This window comes from Nyctibius grandis, chromosome 18, assembly GCF_013368605.1.
Source record: "Nyctibius grandis isolate bNycGra1 chromosome 18, bNycGra1.pri, whole genome shotgun sequence".
NCBI lineage: Eukaryota > Metazoa > Chordata > Aves > Nyctibiiformes > Nyctibiidae > Nyctibius > Nyctibius grandis.
Window position 1 is genome coordinate 4,936,876 of NC_090675.1, and position 26,842 is coordinate 4,963,717.

The 26,842-nt window shown below is 44.2% G+C and overlaps 1 protein-coding gene across 1 annotated transcript in view; it reads right to left on the bottom strand.

Moving 5' to 3' along the window:
* Positions 1 to 26,842, bottom strand: part of CASTOR2 (cytosolic arginine sensor for mTORC1 subunit 2) — a 131,469-nt gene that overhangs the window by 44,625 nt on the left and 60,002 nt on the right. The window contains exon 2 of the mRNA XM_068415373.1: positions 22,967 to 23,037. Within this exon, the coding sequence (XP_068271474.1) occupies positions 22,967 to 23,037 (71 nt within the window). The remainder of the gene's footprint in view (positions 1 to 22,966; positions 23,038 to 26,842) is intronic.

Genomic DNA, 26,842 nt, shown 5'->3' on the forward strand with positions numbered 1-26,842 from the left:
CAAAGCATTAGAAAAGGGGCTGCGCGGACCGATGGCGTGGTCAGCGGGGTGTGCAAAGAGGCGACTTGAAGAGGCATTTACCACTTCTAAAACTCCAGGCAGAAGAGGAAAAACAAGATTGGAGAAAAAGAGAGATAAGAGGCAGAACAGGTTGCTGGGCGGTCTAGGGGACTTGTAAGCTCTTCTCAACATCTGCAGAAGAGTTTGAATCCAGAACCAGAAACCCTGGGACGACGCTAGTTAAACGCTTCAATGAATTGGAAGTTATCTTCCCGTGTATTTTTAGTTGGCACCGACAGGCATTACGTAAGGGCTATTATACAACAGCACTACAGCTACACACACTCGCTTTGGGGCTTTGTGTTTCATTTTTCTTTCTCTCTCTCCTTTTTTTCCCCCAAAAAATCTTCTCCTTAGTGGGGGATTGATCAATAATTGCACTTTCCATCAAATGAGGGAGGCAAACCCTTAGGAGAAAAAAAATCAAACAGAGTAAAAATATTGTTACTAAGCCTGTGAGCGCTTCTCTCTTGCCCAACCTCAAACAGAATTAACTATTCCCAGAATAGAAATTCCACTAAGGCTTATCTGTAGTTTAAAGGGACAGGCTGTGATTCTGTGCAGACACTAAATTTCTCAATACTGGAGGGTTTTTTATCTCGTAGTGATGATAGCTCAGAAGACAAAAAAAAGGGGGGGAGCACTATGGAAGAGATGCTGAGGAAAAACTGAAGATTTTCTTTATCTGCCGGCAAGATCATTGTCCACTGATGCTCCTTTAAAATCTTCCCCGGCACATTTTCCATCTTTTCTTCCTCACAGCCGTTACTGGCAGAGCAACAGAGACTTTTGCTTCCAAACTAGGTGCTACATGAAAAAAAGAAGAAAGTTTCCAAAAGCTAGAAATATTTCCTTCCCTTTATTTCATCTCTCTGAACATGAAGAGAGCTGAAGCAGGCGGTCTGCCTCTGAATGCAAAAATAAAAACCAGTTCAGTGGCACACCACGGGCTCCCACATCATGCCACCCTCCGGGCTTCGGTAAGGGCTCACTTTGCTTTTGTTATCCCAGCACACGGCCTCTCTGACAAACACAGTGCACACAGTAATTCTGCCTTTTTCGGGCTGGTCCTCTAAAACAAATGAGCTGATTCCAGAAAGAGCAGAAGACATAATTTGGCCAATAATCACTTTTTTGTGAACAAGCTGCTCCCTTCAGCCTTTTCACTCTCCCACCTCCCCAAACCTGGTAAAGCCACTGATGCTCTCCTGACTCGCGCTGGGTTTATAAATAAACCAGACCCTGGGCTACCTAGATGGGAAGGCATCGTCCTGAGCACATCGCTGGGTGTCACACACGGGAACAAAAACAATCTTGAGAGAGCGGAGAAGGGAAAAATACAAATGCAGCTGCCTGGAGAGCACTAAGTCAATTCAGAGAGAGGCTTTTTGGCTTTAAAAGCTCTTGTGGCACACAGCAGACCCCGCTCCTGATAGCGGCTCTGAGGGCAGTGATTGCAGCCCAGTGCAGAAGGACAATCTGGCAGGGCCAGTCATGTGAACATGAGCAAAAAACCCAAGAAAACAGGACAAAGAATGAGCAGAAGGGATAAAAATGAGTTAGCTGGCATGACAGTGCTAGGTTTGGGCTGAAGTACTGCAGCTGGGGGAGCAGGAGCAGCTTACAAAAACTTATCAAATCTGCCAGGGTATGTTATTACATGGGGAATACTGCCTTGTTCTGTTTTGTGGGCTTCTGACACCGAGCTATTATGACCTTCAATAACGAAGTTGAGAAAAAAAGTAATTTGCTGGAAAAGCCGAGAAGTTGTTTGAGCAGTGAAGATACACAAGCATGAGACTCCTGCTCCACAGTGCTCTGCAAGTGGTCCATGCTAACCACAAAGAATACAGCCATTTGTCATTCAGGACTGAAAATATTAGAGAAACAAGTGTCAAAACAAGCAAAAGCATTAAGTTTACTTGCATTTGTCATTGTTTTCTCCTCTATACAAGCCATTAAGGGATTTTACAATAACTGATCACTTGCGGCACTGAGAAATAGCAAAAACAAGCTTAACTGAGACAAACGTTCATGGTTCTCGGGAGAAATGCTCCTAATTCGTTTCAAAGCTACTCTGCCCTGCTGAGCCTCCAGCCCCAGGTGCTCAGGATAAAGGCATTTGATACGGGTTCGGACGCAGTGTTGTTTCTGCCATTGAGTGCCCTTCTCAAAATCAAAGCTCAGAAGGCAACTGCCAAATCCTTTGTTAAGGAACCCTTCTACATGGCTGTACGTATATATTGGTAGCTTGTGCATGCATGTATGCAAATGAGGGGAGAAAAAAAAGAGACATCCTCAGGAATCAACAGCTGAACATACGGCTGGGCACTGTTTATCAAACAGCCGATTGCAGTTGCTGCTGCAGCACTTCTGTTTGAGTCGGCAGCGAACAGCCTGTCCGCAAACAGCGCAGCCACAATGGGAGCGCGCTTGGGGGTCTTCCTGCCGTGGGGAAAGAAAAGGATGTTTAATTTAAAAGGAAGGGAACAGCATACAGACTGTGTGAACTTGTAAAAATCAGGTTTCACTCTGACATACTCAAAGTTTGGCCAAGAAAACCAGCTGAACTCTATGAGGATGGAACAGCACCAAAGGAGCTTCCTTTGTCCAGCTCCCCATTAGTCCCAGCCAGTGGGGAGAGGGAAGAGCTGCTAACAAGGGCTCCATACGCACCTCCTGTGCTCCAGGGCCAGGCTGGGGCAAAGCCCAAAGCGATGCTACTGTGATGTGCTGGGGATACTGCAAACAGCCTGGCAGGAGGGAGAGCAGCAAACGCTGCGGAAGGCACTCCTGGATCTCACCCCTGCTCTGCCACAGCTGTGTGCTCAAATCTGAGCCCAAACCACCTCACCTACCAGACCAGCGTCCAGGAAGTGACATAAGCAAGTAGCTCACTCCTTCCCTTGCCCCACGTGATCTCCACATCTCAGTGGACCCAAACATGCCTTACCATTCCCATCCAGTCTCTCTGCACTTGCCTTTGCAAGTGCCTGACGTCTCAATCCCCTCTCCTGTGAGAGCAGCACAGTTATCCCTCATAACCTTGAGGCATAATGTACCGAGGTTCAGTTCGATGGTATTTCAGAGCTCCTTGGTTTCGTACTTTTACGAGACTTCTGGGGAAGCGCATGCAACAGCACTGCAAAGAATCCTAACCAGCTGCATGTCCAAGCACGAGCCTCTACAAACATGCTGCTGCCAGGTAAAAAAAAGCCAACTTCACTGTAAAGATTGTTCTACTGCATTTAAGATGGAATTAAAACATATTTAACTCATATAAGTGATAAGTAATAAATTTAAGAATAAAATAAAAAGCCTCAGATCTGCAAAATATGAACCATTAATCAAACAGACACTCTGAAAGACCTCACTGTGAAATCTCTAGTGATTAGCTGTGGGCACTCAGCCAAAGAGGCCTGCAAGCTCTGTTTCACTGACATGTATTTTTAAACTAGCTCCAGCAAAGAGGAGGCCATTTGGGGCACAGAATACCAGCTTTGGGGGCTGGGTCCAGTCCCCACCACAGACTATCTTGTAGAGCATCTCTCCATATCTCAGTTCTCCATCTCTAAGGCTGGGAAAATATGCCCTGCTCCTAATTCTTCCCTAGCTTTTATGTCTAAATCTGCAGGGCATGGACCACCTCTTCCTACATTTATGTAGTATGCAATGCAACTCTGTCCCTGTTTGGGGATGAGAGCTGTGTACATCTGCAATATACACCACGGAGACACTAAAAAACCAGGGTTGAAAGATCTTCAGGGCATGACACAGCCAGTCTATGGCAGGGCCAGTTAGCCCCAGATCATTTCCAATTCTATTTAATGCATTATTTGAAACCACTCAGCGATAGAGAGCCTGCTGCCTCTAATAGCCTATTGATTAAATGTATTGCCACAGCCCATGACACAAACTACTAGAAGCATCTCTCAGACTGCATGAACATCCCCTGCAACTCAGGTACACCGCAACCTGCCTGGGCTGGGTCAGGAGAGCTGACGTTTCCTCAAGCTAGTGGCCCCTGCCAACTTGTGCTGAGCAACATTATCTATTAACTTCTCTCCTTTTGCAAATCACCCAGAATGCTACAGAGACAAGAGGTTACACTGGTAACACATACAGAATTAAGCTGACGGTTTTAAAAGATTAGTAAAGTGTTGCTTTCCATTCAAATTAGGGGGAAAAAAAAAAAAAAAGATTACTTATAAAAAAATAACTTCCCCCACAGAGTGTTTACTCTCTCCTGAGATGCAGCAAGAGATATTTGCATTATTGCAAATCCTCATCAACAGAAAAGCAAATGTTTAAAAAGAGGGAGAAAAACATAAGAGTATGGAAAATAATGCCAGTTAAAAGGTTTTCAGATTGGTCTGCACAAAAAAAAAAATGGGTAAACAGTGCTCATCTAAACTCTGCTAAAGCAATAACCATTTAAAGGGTGTAAAATACCTGCAGAGAGGCAGCCAGCACAGGGGCCATGGGCGAGCAGGCTGCCCAGCGTCAGTCCCACCGCCGTTTCTGAATCCAGGTGTAGCACAGCAAACCACTGCTCGGCTGGAAGCAGTCAGCAAGTTCGCTCTTCTGTTCTGGTCAAGAACAGAAGCGTGATGGGGGGGGTTCAAACTCACAGTTACATTTGTACCTTCTGGAGATCCTCAAGCAAAACAAGGCACATAACCCAACGGGCAGCTCTGGGGGCAGATTCCAGCACCACTGCGGCTTGGCTCCTACCTGCTAACCCTGCAGGGGACAACAGCTCAGGGAAAGGGAACCCCTGCGGAGGAAGGTGATGTGCTGATTAAAAAAAAGAACAGAGCAAGCAGAAAAGCAGACATCAGTATCTTCAGCATGGCTCACCAGCTGGGGGTGATTTAACATGCACTTTTGTTTTAAATGCTTGTACTACCTAAGTTTTTAATATCAGTTTTTACTGATCACGTTACTTGCAACAAACGGATCAGAGACAGCAGTTACTCTGAAGGGCCCTGCACTTGCTTCAGAAAGATGTTTCTTGCCCCTGTGAGTTTACATTTCAACCTAACACAGAGAGACAATGGACATAAGCAAAAATGCATTCTGGCTGCTTTCACAGCCTGAGAGATGTTGGGAGAGTAAAGAAGGTAAGTATAGACAAGAATAGTTTAAATTCATTTCTGCAGACATAATCCGAGAAGTGCGAAGTGGAACTTCTCTGCGTGTTGCAGGGAATCAAAAGCAAAAGAAAGTCCCATGACAGGGCTTAGCAGCAGCTCAGCACAAGCTCTTGACCAAAGAAATAAAACAGGCATCTTCATATAAACACAAGTTCTGAAAGAACTGATTGAGAGAGATGGTGGATGTCCCAGAGAAGGAGACTTGCAAAGCGATGCAGGCTAAAATACTGCTTCACAGCTTCACCCTCTCCTCTTGAGAGGGTCAATCTGCAGGGAGATGGGCACACAGCCCTACCAGCAACCCCACTGCTCAGCGCGCTCTTCGGCTTAGAGTCTTGCCTTCAGACTATCCTCCCCAACTTCCAAAGTGCTACCCTTGACACAGCTAAACTCTAATTTCTAAGAATTAGAATCAGACCCACACATATTGGGTCCTAAAAATATAAATAAAAGGACAGCTAACTTTTTCAGCTCTGCTGTGCCCTGCTGTTGTTGTGAAAAGCCATGGGACAGCATGGTATGAAAGAAAGCATAGAAGCAAAGCATCCTGCAGAACAAAGCCGTTGTGTCTGCATTGGACTTGCATGACCTCTTCCTTAGGGTAAACAAATCTGCACTACTTCTGAACCAGACACAGTCGGAGATGACTCTCCACTCCCAGGACTCCCAACTGATCCTGAAGATGAAAGAGAGCAAGAAAACCCTAAACGTTGGGTTGTTGCAGCACCATCTCTCCCATGTGCGGCACAGATGGCCCTTCAAACAGGTAAAAGCAATCTCTTGACCTGCTGGACTCGAGTTAATAATTGATTAACTACTAATTTATCATTTATTAACATTTTATAACTTCCCTATACATGTGCCCTTAATGAAAAGGGTGATCCTTCTCAATCTAGCTGGACATTATTTGCAGAGTTTCTCCATAGGGACAATTTACTCCAGATCCCATGACAGCCTGGAATTTGGGGGCTACTACACATGCCTGGAAAGCAATACATTCATCAATGGTCAGGGATCACGCCCCACAGCAGCCATCAGTCCCCAGTGGGACAGTTCATCCTGCAACGACAGTGCAAATCAAGTAAAGCACTAATGCATGTGCCCAAGTCCCACTGATCTCAGTGGCGGTTAAACACCCATTTAGCGCCAGGAGCTGGAAACAGTGGTTCCTTGCAGACAACTTCTCACAAACCATCATCCTGGAGCCTGCTTTACACCAACCACTCCAGCACAGCTACTGAGAATTTATCTTACACATGAAAACATTGTTTAAAGTGGTGCAATATTGAGCGCTCTGAAGGCAGGAGGCTGCCAAACTGAGCTTGTCACAGACAGGGACACAATCCTATTTACCATGAAGGCATTCTTCCTTTTCCTGCCATTTACTTTATTTAGTCTCCAGCTTCCAGCAGCAGGAAGGATGCAGCTGCCTGCAGCTCCCAGCCGCATTTACCACCCGAGCCAGGTGCCACACCAATGCGGGAGCTTTGGGCACGCAGGTAATGGATCTCAAAGCAGTAGCCTGTAATGATGCAACTGAATGCCTGCATCACGAAGCAGACACAAGAGAAGGTAAATTATCACAGGCAAACTGAGTTTTGACATCAGCCTTTCTTTCTAATAACCCCAGGCACTTTTAGTAATAGTTAAAAGAAAATGCTCTGAAACAAAACCAGTACAACTACCAGCTTGGGCACTGAAAACTGCTGAAAAACTGCAATTGCATCAGAGCTTCATCGTGTTCTGCACATGCTCCTGTTTTAGAGCCAGCCCCAGTATTTTCTTCCAAGCTGCTCCTGAGAATGAGCAGAATGTTGTTGTTAAATAAGAACAATAACAAAAAAAAAAAATTGAAGAAGTCAGGTCCCCTGACATAGAGAATCTTACCCCAGGTTACCAAATCTAGCAGAGAATCAGGCAAAGCTTAGGGCATTTTAATAGAAAGCACTGGGCAAAGCTAACAGAAGGCTGTACTATCAGCCCCACCTAGAACAAGTTTTAAACTTTTGCTGACACAGTTCATTATCTTACAAAACAAATTGCTCCAAGTGAACTGTGACATTAGTATGTGTGATTCTCCAGTTGCTCAGGCTATTAATGTTTAAGATGTAATTAGAAGTAAGAGTAGAAAATAGCCTTTGCAGAATATTTTTCAGACCATTAGTTGAAAGAATTTTCCACACAATTTCTCTCTGGCATTTCTGAGTACAAGGGCCTTCTCTTCATCAAGTGCTCCCCACCCCGCTAAGCACTACGTGTTTTCAGCAGTCACGCCAGCCACCCACCCAACGTGCATCAGCAACTCCAGCTCTTATTCCACTCCTTCACCGAACCAGAGAAGATCAGGTCAAATTAGACTTACATTGACAAGGGGCTGCCTTGTTTCACTCGCCTCAAAGGAAAAAGGCCAAATCAATCTTACTCTCTAATCCATGAGTCCCTCTTGGTAGCCAAATTGTTAAAGAATTGAAGAAAGAAGCTGGGAGAAAAACAACAATAGATTATTGCACATCTACGTGCTGTGGAAATTATATGTACTGTCACTATCCAGCAACAGAGACTCTGTCCACTTACTAACATACAGTTCATTAAGCCAGCACTTCTCTATATGGGAAATTGTTCACATTAAGTCTCTTCGCCTTTTGCTCACCTTGGAAATAAGGTACCTTCTGCGCTTTATTTAAAATCTCTCTTGCCACCTAGAACCTTCTAGCTGCAATGGCTGTTTGGACAAAAAGTACTTGTCAAGCACACAAGAGTATTGCAGATTTTTGTCTCCTGGACAACATTACTGTTATTATTTATGCCATAGCAGAGGTTAGGAGACCTGGTTATGGATAAGAGCCCAGCTGCCTTGAGAGGAGGGGTGGGGGGGGGCGCGGAAATCAGAGAAATTCAAAAGCACGAAAAGGAGCAGATGAAAAGCAGTATCTAATTCTTTTCCTTTTCCCAGTTTTCCACCAAGGGCTTTTTAACCATAATCTTTCAATTTTCAAACAAGGAAGCAGGCTGCACCCTACGTCAGCAGCCCAACTAATCAAAACCGACAACAAAAGTGTCCCCACCTAGAACAATCCATCAAAAACATACCAAACTCAACCACAGGAATCTCTATAGAATAGCCTCCTTTTTTCATAGGAAATTTCCCTCCAGGAACTTTTCAACTGGAGAGACTTTTTAAAGCAGCTGGGGAAGGACTGAGAATCAGTGACAAACCCAATCGGAAACACTGCGGTGCCCATTAGAGCCTTGCAGCAAGCACGCCAGGAAGCGCTTTGCCTGCTGTACTAAAAAGCCCTGCTCAAAACCCAGTGTTCTGCACTGCCAGCAGACCATCAACTCCCCTCATCCCATAACCCAAGTCAGATACATCCACATAACGCGGCTTTCACGCGAGTGAAACATCTGCCCATGCCTTCCTCCTTCCCACTGTGAGGAGCCGGGCTTGCCCAACCGCCTTCCCTTCCTCCAGAGTCCTACACTTCTATAGGGCAGTACATGAAGGGCTCCTGAGCTTTTGGATATCTAAGCCATGTTCAGCACATGAGTGGCTCTCCAAGCCCCAGCAGAGAATATGTACGCTTAACATGCTTAAAATTAAGCAGGTGCATATGCCTTAAAGGTGCAGCCACTGCGCCACAAAGAGCATTGCTATTAAAGCTCCTGTTCGCCAGAGTGTTTTTCTTTGGGGCTGGTGCAGTATAGTCTGCAGTTCCTTTGAACTTCATGTTTATGAGACACAGGTTGTACTTTTGAGAGCAAACTGGTTTCAGTTTGTGGTTTCCTTTCATCCAACTGGGAGGCAATCTGAGAAGCTGGCATGGATTATCCTTGGACACATAAATACATTTCCTTGTAAAGGTACATACGAGCCACTAAAACCAGGCACATTGTGGCATGCTGGAGCATTCATATAGGTCAAGAATTTGTTTATACAAATTCTAAAAATGAATTTGTCTGGGGGGAAAAGGATCTCTTCTCTGTTTAGAGCATGAAGAGACATGGTAAACATCCATCACAGCAGGCACTCCTGTCTGCTGCAAACAGCAGAGAGCTTGTTCAAGAGGCTGTTTTATTTTTCGTTCACTGGTTGAAATGCCAAAACAGACATCCACCAGAGGCTCAGCCACACGATGACCCACATAAATCCTCATCCCGCATCTCCAAAGGCGCAATTCTAACTCTTCTTTTTCTTTTTTTTTTTTTAAAAAAAAAAAAACAAACCCACAACTAATTCACCAAACCTAAAACCTGGTCTCACTGAGGATATCAGCTGTATAACAGCAGTACTCAGGGACCAGGACACAATGTGCCATGCAGCTCCTGAGGATACCCTGCTCTGTTGGGCTGCCCTCAGTTATGGATGTTATGGATGTCTGTGTGTGAGGTGCCTATTTAATCCACCAGCTAAAGAAAAACCTGGTTTGGTCCTGGACCACCTGGCAGATGCTTTCACTAGATACATTAAAGCTTGAAAATCCAATATACTTTTCAGTTTCAAGCTGGAGTTTAAGGACAAGTTTCTGAAAAAGAACAGCTAAAAATGCTTTCACTTAATCCCCATCTACATCCCTGAATAAATATATACATATACACATACAGGTATATACACATACATACACACAGGCGTTACATATATATTGAAAATAAATAAATTGGCAACTTTTAATTACACAAGTTCAGCTCAGTAAATAAACATCCTACCCAAGCCCAGGGAAGCAGAAAAGAAAAACAACTGTGAAATAAATACCTCGCAGACACAGTTACTTCAGCAGGACTCCAGAGATTACCACTTACTTAGCGCTTACAATCTGCTCAGCAATGTGCAAGATCGAAAGATAAAGAAGTCAGGTTGTTGGGGACCCTCAAAGGGCATGCCAGCCACAGCCCCGCTGCTGCTGACACCTCCGGCCCTGGAGAAGTCCCCTCTCACATTCTTATGAAACTCTTCAATTTCATGTACTCCAAAACCAACACAAACAATAAATGCAGACTGTGACTGCAGAGATACGGTTCATTCCAACTTCCAAAATTCAATAAATGTGGAAGTAAGGAAGTTGGAACGGAAGAGGGATTGGTAAGTCTTGTAAAATAAACATGAGAAAGTTTCGGTAGAACATCGCAATGGAAATCCCAGAAAGACCAAACCCAAAGGAAAAATGGCCAAAACTCAGGCGAAGTGAAACTGGGGAGATGTTTACCACTTCTTGCCTAGATGGCATGCAGAAAGCTTGGAGAGCGATTCTGGAAGGAAATAAACTTGAGGTTTTATGGTACTCTGAAGGAAGTTAACCACTGAAAATCGTATCTTACACCTAAACTAGTTTCCTAGAGTCAGCATTTAGGATAAAAAATTATGTGATTCAAACTGGTATGTATATTCAGAGAGGGAGGGAGGAAAGAGAGAGGGAGGTATGAACCCAAATATACTGTGATTCTTTCCATTTGTCTCCTGGGGATGAAGTGTTTGTATTTTAGAATTTTATTCTTCTCTATCATTATAAAATCCAACTGGATTTTTTCTGTTAAAAAAAAAAGTATTATAGTTATAATGTCATTCTCAGAGATGTGATTTTAAGGCAAGATGCATTATGAAACAGCTTATCAAAAGGCAGAATTTGCCTTACGAACTTTTTTACTACTTCCCTAGTACCATGGGATGAAAGTGAAGATCCTCTGATGGACTTTTAAGAAAAATAGCAATAAACAATCAGTTCTCAATGGAAGGAATTTTGCAGGATCAACCAGTAGTGGCCCCTGGCAGGACCTAAGTTACTTAACATTTTTATCAAGGTTCTGTTCAACCCCCTTCTTAAGAGTCTTGGAGACACTGTGGATAGTTCTTTGAGAAACATCAAGTCAATGTTCAAAGATCTTTAAGAACTGTTGGGAGGAGAGATGTGAATAAGACAACAGGCATCATTATGCTACAGTGCAAACAAACACCTGAAACCAATGACTTTATCCAGGAGCAGGTTTAGAGGATCTGAACTACAAATTCATACGGCGCACACACTGCTGCACCTGCTGACAGAGGACGTCACGGAGGCTGGAAGAACGAAGAGGCTTCAAAAGGAGTTTAGACAACTTTGCGGTGGATTGGTATACTGATAGCTATTAAATATGGTAATGTGGATTCAACCTGTGATTTAGGAATCCCTCGGTTGTTGACTGGTGGGGAACTGTAGTGGGGAAAGAAGAATACAAGCTTCTTGTTCATCTTCTATCCTTGCAGATCTTACACAGAGGACAACCCATGGGCATTGCTCATGTAGCCAGAAGCCAATCTGACCTGACAAGCCCAGTTTTTTTCAAACAGATCAGCCTCTCAACAGAACTGGGTAAGTCCCGATTAATGCAGACAGTAAGTTTTCACTGTTACTATACACTGCAACTGATGCAGTAATCTCTCTTTCATTGTATTAACAGTGCCTGAGCAGGATGTCAATCACCTAAAAGCAAATGGATATACAGAATCCATACCAGAATTAAAATAGGGAGTAGAACAGTGAAAAAGAAAAAAATAATCTATTTTCTTTTAGATTCAAGACTTCAAGGGAAGTCTAAGAATTAAAGGAGGGGAAAGACTCCCCAAGAACCACTTCCTGCTGTCACAGGAGGGAATTCAGAAATCATCAATTTGTACAGCCCAATGCATAAAGCTTTCATAAGCACAAATCATGAGTCAGGATCTCATTAACATAACCTGATGCTAACACCCTTTCCAAATTGAATAAATGATTTGGAAGAACAGTTGACTTGTATGTTTATTTCTGTCACTGCCTGATTGTGTACTAAGTGCATGAGCCATAAAAGCAGCATATGGGCAACTCCACAGTGTAATACAACCCCCAAGAAGCTACAACCCTCAACTACAGGTACATCTCATATGCTTTCTTGTTGCCTGCGTGTCTCTAAAATGCTCTGCAGCCTCAGCTGTGCAAGTCCTGTTATTCTTGCTATGCTGATAAAACATATTTCTGGAAGGTGGTTAGAGCTGCAAGATAGATTTACTGATGACACAGTCCAAAAAGATGAGAAGCGTTTCAACCACAGGGGCAGAAGAGCGGGCATGCCTTTAGCATTATGCACTGAGTATCACAAGATAGACACGTCTCTGCCAAGGGAAGCTGGAAATGCAACTCACTCAACTTTCTCATGTGTAAGCTGCATACAAAATATAGTACCATGGTCGAATAAAACATTCTACCATTTTAGGCACATTGCCTAATTAGAGGCCATTGTTATCTGAGAACACTGTTTTTGCAGCTGTCAGGAAATTAAATAACCCAAGGGTAACTTGGAATTAAATGAAGCTGTACAAACACATAGCTCAGCTCTGAAATCCTGACTCTGACAAGTAGCTCCTCTGCTTTCCAAGGGACTAAACATCTAACTAGGGCAGGCAACTATCCTCTTCTACCAAGCCGTAGGAAAACACGATACCAGTCCTTCTTGAGTGGCTGATGTGGTAGTCCTTCAGAGACTGGGAACTTGCAGATCCATAAGTATGCACAGGCACTGCCTTCTCTCCACTTAGATAACCAGCACCTCCTGAGGAAAGACCTTCAGGACAAGTGTCCACTAAGAGCAATCAAGGACTGATAAAAGGGATTGCTTATACAGAAACCCCTGCCTTCCTCTCATTTTCAATCAATTACTTCTCCTCTTGCAGTCCTCGTAACTTTAAACTTTGACAGCAATCTAAAACTAAGCTGGTTATACTTTTACAGTGACTTTTTAAAAATTAAACAAAAAGGAGGAGTGCATTTCCAATGAGATTGGTACAGTCATGTAAAATGCACAGAAATGTCCATTTAGAAAACACATTTATGATGGCCTGCTTGCTTAGCTTCCTACTTGTCATTTCTGCTGTGAGGAACAAAAAAAAACCTCAGACTAATAGCAATAGTCTGAGTCTAAGAGCAAGTAGGTGAGTTCTTGCCAGGCCAGACACTGATTTAGCAATAAATAGCGTTGCACAAGAAAGTCAAGTTGCAATGTGGAAGTGGTTATAATGTGATAGCACGCTTCCCACCTGGCTGTGAGCACAGAGGGACAAGTGACTCACTACAGACTATTGGGAGGATCACTAGAAAACTGTGGTTTTACAGTAGTGCCTTAGAACAGATACTCAAGTCTTCAGAATACAGTGGTAGATAAAGTCTGATTTTGAAGTAGGTGGCAATTTGGGCTTGCAGTTAAGGCAAAAACTGATCCATGCCACAAAGAGTGTATGTGACTTGAAACAAGTCACTTTGTCTCCTTTTTATCAGTTTCCTCAAATGTGGGAGAAAAAAAATTAAATTCTTACCTCGCATGGGTATCATAAGACAGGAAGTATGAATACACTCCAAAAACAAAGCATCATTATTATGTTTGGCTAAAAATGTGGAACATGGTAAGGTAGATTCCAAAAATAATCATTATGTCCACTCTCACTGGAGAACGGGGTTAGGAAGACAAACCCAGGTTAGGTTCCAGCCTGCTCTCAGGAAGTCAGCCTGCTCTCTTCCTTCCTCTTCATGGGATAACACTCCACTAATAATGAGCAAACCTGGAAAATCAAAACCAGATCCAAGCTCCAAAAGCTGGTGTTTGCTCATGAGAAGCAAGAAGGGAGAAGAAATTGGCTTTTTTCTTTAGTGGTAAGTAAAGGAAGACTAAAAGTTTGGCTCAAGATGTGTTCAGAGCATGGATATAGGTATATTTGTCCTTCTGCACAGGATTGCCTCCCGAGTGCATTGACATGCCCTCTCTGTGCCATGATCAAGAGATGGGTCCTTCCCAACCTGTTGACCACGACTTCGTGCTCCCAGCCAGGACAGCATTGCTCACGGCTGGCCTGTCCCCACCCATGCGCTGCTTCACGAGCAAATGGGCTCCACAGTCCGAAAGAATTGAGGATTTTGTCTCTGGTAATCAGGGGACAGGAACTGCAGAAATCAGCAGATTTCCGCTTCCCGACAAAACTTTCCCCGTGTTTCAAAAACTCTTGGCAAAGGCTTTGATCGCAGAATCTGCGAGCCCGGGGGTGGGGAGGACCTAGCCCAGAGGAGCAGTTGAAGGCAACGCTGATGGCTCAGGTTACTGTCAGCAAGGGGACACAGACAGCGTGTTTCACTGAAAAATGAAAACCACAGAAATAAAAGAAGATAAAAAAAAGAAACTGATGCAATTGGAGTCATATTTCCAACTCTTTCTGTAGTTTCAAACAAAACAGCACAAGGAATCCTTTTCTTCTTCTTTTTTCGAAAATCACATTTCAGACAATATTTCACCAGACTGCCAGAGCAGAGCAAATAATTACATTTCAAACAAGACTTGAAGGTGGAGCCACTAAATTCCTAACTGTTGTATGACTGTAACCTTGAGGTGGTGAGACTTAATCCTGTGTAAGATTAAATACAAAGATATGAGATTTTAAAAAGATTATGCAACTTTTTTCGTAAAAGGGTATTTTTTTCCACCACAATCTCCGATCTGTTCCGCTGAAGAAATGATTTATTCTGTAGGTCTGCAAGTGTACCCACTGTAAAAGTGAATCCTGTGGGACAGGAGCTACCTCAGTTATTATTTATGATGGCCATTGCCTGTTACATTATCAAAGCATTTCCACATGTTTACTAATTAATCTTTATGAGGCCTGTTATGAGGTGATTTAATAGGATTATCCCTATTTTTCAGATGAGGAAAATGAGACATAATGAGAGACTTGTCCAAGGTCAAACAGAAAAGCCTGCCGCAGACCTGGGAACTTCATCACACTGCTCCGGCTCCCTGTCCCTTCACCTTGCGACTGCATTGGCAAAGCTGCTCACTCGCGAAAGGCTCATTTGCCGAACAGGCAGCCCTTCCACAAACCCAGAAGAGACTTTCTGTGACTGTCAGGCCAGAAGACTGAAGATGATGGTTGGCTGGTGTGTCACCATCGGCTTAATACTGCACACAAAGGAAAGAACATCCCCTCTTTGTTTTAATTGCACAAGAACTGGCTCAAAGCATCAAGCCTCCCCTCCTTCCCCTCAAAACAGAACTGTTAGTTTGGAGTCACACACATGCATCACTCTGCATTTCCAGAGTTAGGCACAAGGATTCAACTGATTCTAGGAAAACCCAAACAACTAGACTTATTGCACTGGGATTATGAGAGCTACCCTTGATTTGTCATTAGCTTTGGAGACTTTGTACCAAGGTTGGCAGAAAGCTGGGAAAGACTGATCACTGCACCACGAGAAAATAAAGTTGGTGAGGTTTTTGGGTACAAAACTTGCCACCTCTGCCTGAGAGCCTCTGTCTAGGTACAGACAGGATGGAAGTTTGTTTGACTTTCCCTCCCAGGTCACTTGACCAGGAGGATCCTCCAAGCCTGCCAGGGACAAAAATTTTCTCACTGACAAATGACTGCTGATCCTTGGGAAGCCTGAGGCACAGAGGCCTCCATCTCCTGCACTGACGAGAAAATCTGGCAAATCTGCTCAGAGACCAGCCCTGGGGAGTGCTGCGTGCTGGCATTTTGCAAGGGATTACCACAAAAGAAATGTTTTCTTTGTTTGCAGGCGATGACAGAGTGGTGTTTTTGAAGGTTATTGTAGTCTCACCATTTCTAGACTAAGGTCACAGCATTTATAAGATGCCACAGCAGAGGAAATCCACTTCCTCATCAGGTCACGAACTTGAGAAAATCTGGCTTGAAACTTAAAGTAGGTTCACGACTAGCAAACTTTGGGAGCTGAGGGTTGAATGTTTTCAGCTTTGGGAAAAGGAGTTCATTTCTCTGCTGTATCACTGATCCCTCAGCTCTCCCTCTGCTTCAGTTCCCTACCTGTGCACGGCCGGGTAACAGCACAACGTCTGTACAAAATTCACTTTAAAAGCAGGGAAAGATCACAAATTACAGTCCTACCAGCACTGACAATATACAAGTGCTTCAAAAGGTCTTACAGAGTGTATTCAGCCTTGTCCCTTCCTTGCCATGGGGTGCACAGATAGCCACCCCAGCATAGCTCCACCATGGTGTCAGACTGTGGTTAGCTCCAGATACAGGCAAACAATGAAAGCCACGAACTCCCCTTAAGTCCTGCCTTAAACAAAAAGCCAAACAAAAATGCACCAGTAGACCTGCATGCAGATGGTCAAATGCTGTCTAGTGAAACAAATAAGCAGGGCTGCTACTTCTCTGTTGAACTGCATCTTGCTTTTAGAGACCAACCTAAAATTTCAGTGAATCATTCCATCATTTCAGCCAGAAAAGCTTTTTTAGGTCCTGTATTTATGAGAGCGGGTTGGTAAGAGCGAGCCATGGTATCTGCTCATCTATCTCAGACTCTGGAAAGTGCTAGGAAGCAGCCAAGACGTAATAAATTTAAAGGAGGAAATCATGGTCAGTCAAGTGGTTCAGGAAGAGATGTCTGGGCTTTCTCACCACGGGCTGCGAAACAAAAATAGATATCGATACACACCCATCTGCTGGAGGAAACAGTGAAAAATATGTATTATTTATACAGTATTTCTTTAAATAGGAGCAAGCAGAGAAACTGGACCAAAAGACTTTACATGGCAGGTTACAAACATAAGGAATAATATGTGCTATCAAGATTTGCAAACCCACTCACATGGGAGCTCTAAGGAGAAGCTGAAGTGCTCCTTTCCCCAGGTGACACAAACCAGACCTTGGAATATTACATATTTCTCATCCTTCCCTCCCTTCCCCCAAAAGCTTTAACTACCAAATCCTACCACCTCTCGGGAGAGGGCAGAAATCCCATGTAATCACAGCCCCCCAACATGTTTATCGATCTAGATCAGCATATATGAACTGCAGGAAAAACGTTCCCAACCAAGCACATATTTCTAATTAGCCAGTAGTCAAATCCCCATGTTTTTAATTTGAATTTAGGTCATTAATACCACATTACTTAAAAAACCTGAAAACCACAGACATGGTGTAGTCTGGCCAATACAGAGATTCAAAAGAGAGTGATTGTGCACGTGTTTAATAGAGAAAAACATCTTCTGCCTAGCAACCAGCAGGCTCTCCTGGCAGTCCAAGGGAAGGAATTCAGCGCTATAAATGTCAGCAAGCAAATTAAGCCACTGTGCCTGAGACACAAAGGCCTAGTCACTGGGCAATAAAAAATTAAAGGAGAAATAGTTATGGAAGAAATATTAAAAAACCCAGATGCATCTATTAGCTTGCTTCCCTCTGTATCTTTAAATAAAGTTACAGATTGCTCCCAGCTAGATGGGTTCTGTGCTTGCACTTATTTATAAGCTGATTTCTTGCCCATTTTATATACAGGAGGAGAGAGAGGACACTGAAAGCAATTTACCATTTCGATGCTATTGAAAAAGGGACTCAATGTGGTACTAAAGCATATGATGGTCCTGAATCCAAGGTCAGATAGGGAACAGGTTGTCTGAGGATGATGGCTATCAAAACAAAGCACTGCCAGCAGGAGGGCTTTTTCTCTTTTTATCCTTTCTTTTTATTAGAATGAGGTCAACATTTTATGAATTCTGACAAAATCTCTCTGCTGCTCTAACTAGTTGAGATTTTTCAAATAGTTCCATTATTCTTAATGTAGTGGGCAATTTATTGTGAGGTATGAACTGAGATTAGGAGCCTCCTCATGCTGGAAACTCTGTAAATGCATGGATTTCTGGCCTTAGAGAAGTTACTAGCCGTATTAGGCAGCTGAAGAAGGTTAAAGGAAGGACTGTCACCTCCATCTTGCAGATGAACCTCAGTGTGGGGAGGGGGAGAGTCTGGCTCTATGTTCACACAGGGGATCTTCCCACTGGCGTTTCAGTACTGAAATCAAATTGCCCTTCCTCTCTGGTTCCTGCTGACTGCAGTGACCTACGTGAAACAGGCTGGCTGGTTCTAGAAGACAGAAGTCCTGAGTACGTGGTGATGTGTTCCCCTCACTCACCCCTAGTTTCCCTGAAACTAGAATAAGCATTTTTACCAGCTTGGAAATCACAAGGATTCACTCCTCCCTTGACCCCAGCGTTTGATTTCCTTTCCCCTTCTCTGATACCTTTTAAGTTCACTGCCTACAGAGAAAGAGTGCATGCAAGGGACACCAACCAAGTGCCAAGGCTGGGAAGGCAGTGATCTCGCCTTGAAAATGGCAGCAACTTGTTGGTGTCAACCTACTCAAAAAGTAGAACTTGTTGCCTTCTCGGAGCAAAGAGACTATCTTGCCATAGGAATGGTAGTACAGCGGAGCTCCTTTTCCCTTAGCACATAGCCAGGTCCCAGTGGTGGTGATTCTGGGAAGGTCCTTATCAAACAGTCTGGCTTTGTTTCAAGGGGATGCAAGAGATACTTAAACAAAGAAATACCTGAGGGTAAACTGTAGTCATCTCCACCTCCATGCAATTGGACCAAGTTACATAGATGACACTGGATGGGCTCTTCCTTCATTAGGCTTGTAGACAGTAAAGGTGGTTGAGGGAGAGTGTTAGTTCTTCATTTCACACTGTGTCGTGCAATCAGAGAAGTTCTGCAAACGGGAGGCTAGATGGATGGCACTTCATTGAAAGCTACCCAAGCACAGCTATCGCTAAACCTAGTAGTGGACTTCCAAGAGAAAAAAGGATGAACAGGACTGCAGACAAACCAGCTGGAGAAACCAGGAACAGAAAAGGGTCAATCAAAACAAACCAAACACCCCAAATTTCCCTTTGCCTCCAATAAAAGGCTCTCTGGATACATGGTACAGAAGCTGGGATGTGACAGCTGCTGGGAGTGCCACTGGAGGAATGTTGCTACCCCCAAACCCCGTTATTTTATTCAGATGGGATCTCCAGGACAGGACTGCAATGTCAGCAACTGCTTTCCGGTGCACATACACAGGGTTTTCTGAGAGCACGGCTGTCTCCAGGTGTGTTGGCATGTGCTTTGCTTTCAGTGTGTGAAAGCTAAAGCCTTTGATGAACAGAAACTACTGGGACCAGGGAGACCACAGGCCAAAAGCTCTGCTGGTGCAGCTGCCCAGGGATGGAGGGAGTCTGTCTTTCCTCCCCTTTAAAAAAGGGACAGACAACCCAGCAAGCATAGGAGCTGTGGTGTATCTGCACCACACACAGGCCGCGCTCCTGCTTTCAGCCAAACCTTGGGAATAAAGCAAACCAAACTCAAACAAATATTGCTGTATTTCAGGGAGCAGCAGCCGCTCAACTACTCTGCCACGCACTGGCTGCACAGCAGGTGATAAATGCAAGGATTTTACACGGCTCTTCAAGCACCCCAGTAGCTGAGACACTTGTCTTCACACAGGACGGCCCATGGCCGAACTCCTTCTGCTAATTCATCTCAGCATTGGCCAGGAAAAGAGCTTTCTGTGCACTATCCCCCTGTGTTATTTGCTGAATAAAATTCTTCCTCATTAACAGGCCAAAGCCCAAGAAACGGCCACTGGAACAAACAAGGTTCTGTGCAGATATAATCCCCACCTCACCGCCGGGGAATTAAAGCAAAGAATTAGGCTGTAGCTGTTCCCTTCCAGCACGATGAATGCTTAAGCAGGTTATGGCTTTGCACTGCAGACATTTTCTGGGGAGGAGAAATAATGACATCTTTACAAGCCCGACTCACTTGCTACTCTCAGGGAAACAAGCCTGAGGATTATTTTTTGACAAACCAGTTAAGAATGATTACTGCACGTCAGTATGGTTGAACTGTTGACCTCAAGGATTGCTGAAAGTGCCAGTATTTCTCCAGCCTATTCTCTTCCCTTCAGTGCTGTTTGTGATATGCAGGAGAAGGGGCCTGGCTAACTTGGGAGATGCCAGCTAACAGGACAATCCTCTCACTGCTGCTGCAGCAAAAATTCATATAGGTGCCCGAGAAAGAAAGTCCCTAATTTTCCACACAGAAAAGCCTGCCCTTCAGAGACTTACATCACGTTTGTAAAGCACTTGAAGAACAAAAGTTACCTGGAGCAGGAAAAATAGTCACTTCTTGCTGCTGGACTTGCTACCTACACTGCTCACCAAAGGTGAAAATTTACCCTGTAATTCTTGAGCTGAACCTGGCACTTCGCTGGTCAGGTCAAGAAGCAGCTGATGCACTTGAGGCAGACATGGTCGGTGGTGCTTTGCAAGAAGGAGGGATGATGCAATTCTTAGAGATTTTGATCCTGTTCAAGTCCATGGGCTGATTATACACTATACAAAGGCCAGGTGAGATTCCTCCTCCTGAGACATTTATAGTCAGACTGTGAGGGGAAGCAGGTAGTGAAGCAGAGCCCTTTCACTGTTACAAGGCATCCTAGATGGTAGATCCTGAATTCCTCCAGACTGTGAAAAACTTACAGCATATGGAAATGAGGAACAGGGATGGAGCAACAGTGGAGACTGCAGTCAGGGCTAACCCTGATAGGAAGCTTTGGATGTGGTGGTGACAATTCAGAAAGAAGAGCATGTGCTGGCCACAAACCCAAAAGGCTTGATGGTTGTGTTAGGAGAGTTACCAGGATGCAGAGGATACAAGTCTTGCCATCAGATCTTCACTTAGTAGCAAAGAAAAAGTGATGAAGTTGCCAGCTCCATGACACTACTACCCATGCTGGGTTTTGTACCTTGCCATAGTAAAGGATGGCCTTCACGTGCTCCTTCCTTCCCTTGTGTTGCCTCGAAGGTGATCTTTTCTGCTACAAAGCCCTGCTTTAACACCCCAACTGCATGTGGTGTATTTGAAAAAAAGGGACGTTATATGCTGCCAAAGCCGTAGCCCAGTGGAAGCTACATGGGTACTGTAACTGTCAGCAGTAAATTCATGTGCCTGTGAGAGCCCAGGTAACAAAGTCAAAAGGGTCCAAGCAGAGAGGGCTGCTGCTTTGAAGTGCAGCAGCACTGTCTGGTTCACAGAGATAACCTGGGGCACCAGTGCAACACGCAGCTCCTCGAGGACACCAGTCTGGCTAGACCAGGGATTTGCTCCAAGTACAACCAGTGGCGCACACAGTGCAACACAATCCCCCATTACTGATGAGCAAAACCACCACTTAAGCTTACCTTTGTTTCGAGCTGGAATAACTTTCAGAGAGGTAAATAGCAGCATGGCTGCTGGAGGCTGTACGGGGGTGGCTGCAGCCCAAACTTGCCACCAGTGATTGAACTGAGGAATCTGCCTTGTGCCAACTGAGTGCTGTGGATATCACAGGCAGAGACGTGATGCTGGAGATGAGCATGCCCCTAGCACGGCACATCTGCGAGGACAGCATGGGTCTGTGACGCAGACTCCCTCCTGAGAATGGGAATCTCTGGGTTTGTTGCTTGGCCACGTGCTGTGGCCCTTGGGAAAAAAAAAAACACCTTCTCCTCCTTTGGTGAGTTCTCTCTTAAAACAAAGCTCTTAGAGGGAGGCTTTGCATCCTACTGTTATGGGGAAACCAAATTTGAATCAATTTCCCCAGCTACCACCAATAATTAAAAAGCTGATACTACTGATAGCAGTAATAAATTTTTTGTGCACATGCCCCCTGAAAAAATGCAACCAGGGACATTCTGGCAGCAGAATTGTATGTCACCCCCTCTTTTGGGAGCAAAAGCAGAACACGTGACACACACTTTCAATCAAAGCCCACAACTCCCAAATTACAAACAGCAATAGCTGTAAAGATCCATTCACCTATTCTCAACCTAGTGATTATTTTATGAAAATATTTAGCCACCATTGTAGTGTTCTAAAATGTAATAATTTATTCTATGTTTATTAGTACTTCTGAAACTGAAAGGGGAATAATTCAGCAGTGCTACCAATTATAAAACTGACTCTGTACTAAATAAAGATGGTATAGTTTCTCATTTTCTCCTTAGGGTTTGGATATTACAAACCCATTGAATATTACAGTGTCACAAGTAGATGCTCGACAGCTAATGCCTATTCAGGAATGAAATCCTCTTTTTTCATGTTTTAGTGAAGTTTCTCCAAACCTGTAAAATGCACAGACTTCCAATTCCAACCACAGAAAGCAGTGATTGAACAAAAATAATAATAGCTGCACAACACTTCCTCATTCCACCACCTCAATAACACTGCTACAAACAAAACCTCCCCACATGATAAATGTTATTACAAACTATTTCCATCCACAAAGCCAAACCATTCTCTCCATCAGCACTCGCCCAACGCCAAGCGTCTGCAGCTCCCAAGCACATGCCCACCACCTTCTCTGACACACAGTCAACTCCACCTTTGACACAGGCAGAGAGACCTTCAGCCACCAAAGGCTGGGTGGAAGAAATGGGGATAAATCACAGCTTTTGGTGATGAGCCAAAGGAGCTGATTCACAACTCCACAGCATTGTGATGGTTGTGGGGATGATATGAACTACTCATCTTCAAGTGCTCCTTTTAAAGAGAGAGGTTGGATGAACAAGCTGGAGACACAAGATCTGGTGTGCTTGTGGAGGTTTGGGGACAAAGGCCCGCTCATTTTAATACAATGATATGCAGATGGTTTTGCTTTTTCATATATGCTTAAGCTGCTTTAAAGGCTTGTGTGTGCTCTTCTGCTGGCATTAAAATATATTCATATTCCATGTGTGAAACGCCTTGTACCGCACAGCAGCAGTGACAGTGTGCTTAAGTGATCAAAGCACCTTTCCAGCTGTACTACTAGCACTGACAAACAGACCTGTTTTACAAACGCTTTGGTTTATCATCTCAGTGAGAGATGATGTGTTCCTCCTCCACCCCCAGGTTGGATACCAAAGCGGCACACGCCGACACTCACCTAGGAAGCCCTCTTCATCCACAATGATGGTGTAGTCCTCCGGGGTTTCTGTGAGGCTGAAGAACTTGCACCTGGCAAAGGCAAACAGCAGGAGAACATGATTAGCTGCTGGACTGAGCAGAGCCTGCTCTTCCACCTAAAATGGAGGTCCTTTCCCAGCCAAGCTATACCAGAGGAAAGAGCCACGGTCTGGTGTATATGGAGAGACCTGATGCATTAACAGATCTGGATTTTATTCCTGGCTCAGCCACCCAGCTGTGTGATCCACACTCCCTCCTGCCTGCCTATGCAAAACGGAGCTAGTAAAACACTTATTTTTATGACATAGTTCTTAGTTACTTTTCTTAACTACCATATCCCTTAAGGCTTCCCGTCACAGCCCAGGACCTGCTGTACTGCACTGACACAGAGCAAAAGGCTTTGCTCACCAACTGATCACTCCAATGCCCTCCAAAAGCCTTCCCATGGTTCACATATGCAGCTGTCTTCCCTATGTACCCACTGAAGTTTCTTGCCTTGTCAAGGTTGGATATCTAATCTCTCAGCCAAGCCCCAGTATCTCTTCTTACTGCTCCAGAGGCTCTTCCCACCAGCAGACAGCATCCCAATTCCCTTTGCTGGTCCTTGCCCCTTCCCTCAGTAGACGCCTCCCTTCCCTAGGGAGCTCCAGGTGAAGAGACAAGTGGCAGCAGCCATCAGACACATGAACACAAGGTCGAGCTTCCCCCCCCCTCAATCTCCTATTGCCTCTGTTCTGCTCCATGATCATCTTTTGGCACCGCAGGCCATGTGCGGCACGGCCTCTCCATCTCATTCAGCACTGAGCACAATGTCACCCCTAACATGAGATACAAAACAAATGTGACATGGGATTCTTCCACTGCAGACACACAAAAACCCCTCAGCATTAAGGTTTAACACCACATATAACTGCATTTATTTTTTTCCCCTGACACACCAACGTATGTACAGCAACATCAACTCAAAAAAAAAAAAAACAAACAAAAAACTTTCTCCAGCTTCTATCCAGTTGGTCCCCAGCAACAGCAGGAAGGTTTGCACAACATTTTGCAAGCTCATGTTCACCTTCAGCAGAGCATCAGCACAGTGCTGGCTGGCTCTCCCAACCCACACGGGGCTCCTGGCCCCTCCAGAAGCATGCCCGAGCACATGGACTGTGTTTGCCACCCAAGCCACAAGAAAAATGTTTCCCTCTGGGAAGCTAAATTGGGTGCAACAGGAAAAGCCTGTGTCTGTAAGGACCAAAATGCAGGATTTCACCGTTACGCTGTAATACTATCAGATTTATCTGAGGCCACCTACAGAAAATATTTTAAATACTGGAAAAAGAAAGATTGCTCTCAAGGCCCCCAGATTTCACAGTATAATTCCTGCATGGAGCGCAGTTCAGCAGGACTCAGCAACGAGGGACTACCAGGGCTTCTCAGCACTGCTGAGCATCTGTGCCCCAAAGTCTTCACAATTTCTGAAAGCCAGGAGCCCCACACTAGTGGCTCAAGACATGAAAAATTGGAAGCATTCACTTGATTATAGAATCAGACTAAAAACTGGCTTGAGCTTTCTTTAAACTGGCTGAAAAGAACAGAGATTGCAGCGATCCCCTCCAAAAACAACGAGAAAAATGAGATGGCTGCTGCCTTCCCCCTCATCTCATCAGGAAAATCAGAAGAAACAACATGCAGCTCTATTACTGATCTGCCATGTAACCAACAGGATTTCATGTGAATTATCAGACAACCTGCCTTTAGAGACTCGTCCTGTTTTCCTAGAAGTGTCTGTCACGACAATCAAGCATGACACTCTCCCTCCTAGCAGAGATGTATCACTGTAAAATACAGAAGTGGCCCCACCACAACAGAAACCACAACTTAATTATTTTGTGTCATTGGTAACAGCTTCTGTGACAGCCACATTTACTAACTCAACTCTCTCCAGGAACAGTGCCAAGAGAAGCAGAAAACAGTAGCAGCCCCAATTTTTTACTCTTATTTCTTAACTGCACAAGGATGGTACCTGTGCGATGGGTGATTCAAGCTGGCTAAAAAGGACTTCTGGGATGGTGCTCCAGCTGTCTCCCAGGAGGTGTAAGTACTTATTATTTAATGGATGAATTCCCTAGAGAAGTCATTGAAATAAAATTCTTTGCTACTACCCAACTGAGCCACATGCATGCTGACTAGGGAGAAGCTAGTGGTCTTAAAGGAGGAAATATTAATATTAAAAAAAAAAACAAAACCTTTCCTGATCTGTGATAGCATTTATGGAGAAATTTTGTTCCAGAACAGTAATACATGTCTGTGTGCACACATTGACCCCAGCAGTAAAAGTATGATTGTGACAGATGCCATTTTCTTAGCACACAGCTAAAAGTGATGATATTTAAGGGATATGTACAGATGAAATCCCATAACTGCTGGCTCAGAACACAAGTCAAAACCTCACATCTTCATATACCAGCTCAAAGCCCAATCCCCACCTCAATGCAATTCTGTAAAAGGTCAGCAGCATAGAGCCATCTCAATTTAAAAGCAAAGTCTTTTCACCAGCAGAGAAGACCTGTGGTTCTTGTCATGTACATTCACTTTGTTGAAGCCAATAATGTGTTCTTTTTCCCACGGAAAGGCTAAAAATGAAAAATTGGAATTGCAAACATTGTGTGATACAATACAGCATGGAAAATTTTCTTACCAACGCATGCTGTCAAAACTCAAGTCCTCACCCTAAAACCTGTGCCCGACCATAGATATGTAAAGATCTGCTTCCACTGAGTGCAACTTAAAAATTATCTTGAATCATCAATGACAGAAGGAACTCAATGTCATCTTTCTCTCCCGCACTATAGTACACCTGCCTCTTCCATTCAAGTTATCCCAATAATTTATCTTTCCTCTTATACCAGTTCTCGATAAGCTGAATGCCAGCAGCATCTATTATCACGTCAACGCCAAGAAAGGAAAAGAATTGGCCTTTAATAATTTTGAGATATCAGGCAAACAGTATTTCTCTAAGTACATGTGGAAAGCATATATATTTAAGACGACAATATTTTTGGTTTCCCAATAGCTAAACCTCGGAGAGATTCTTCTGGATTTCTGCCTTCTTCGTGTTTCAGCACATTTCCACTTCAGCACTGTTGCTGACTTTGACTGCCTGACAACATATGTCTTTTTCTGGCAACGCAGCAAATGTAGACCAATCTATTATTAGATTAGATCTTTGAAACTGCAAAGCTTACACTTTGTATGGAAGTAATACCCAAGCTTGCACAGAGCAGAAAAGCATGTGTAGGATGCAGCAACAGCATCATTTCAGTTTGCAAACAGCACTCAAGTCTCCACGGGAGAAGGCGGCAGGCAGGAAAGTGTACTGGTTGGCCTCACTTGCAGGTCCGCACCAGAAGGGTCTCCTCAAGACATTTGGTCCCCAGGCCTGCCTAGATCATGAGGACGAGATAAAGCTGGAATGAATGCGACTTCCATTGGTTCTGGGTCACACACAAAGCACACATTTGTGGGAATACTGCTATGGGTCATTTGAGAGCTCAGCACAGACCATGGTCTTTAAGGAAGCCACAAGTCCTATCTTCTCATTTATAAGGAAACTACTTAGTTAATTGTTGCCTAGGCAGGGTAAAGTGTTGCAAAGTTGTTTGTTCTATGGAAAAGATCCTTCCCAAAAGCAGGTGTGCGACTGGCCTCCCCACGTGTCAGCAGCCATGGCCAAATGCCATTCAAAAGCAACATAATGCCTACAAGGCATTCAAATGCAGAGTCTGGAGGGAACCCAAAAGTTTGCAAAGAAGCAGTTGAACTGAATGGGAATTAAGAAGCAGCAGCAGAAAGTTGATCCGAGTAA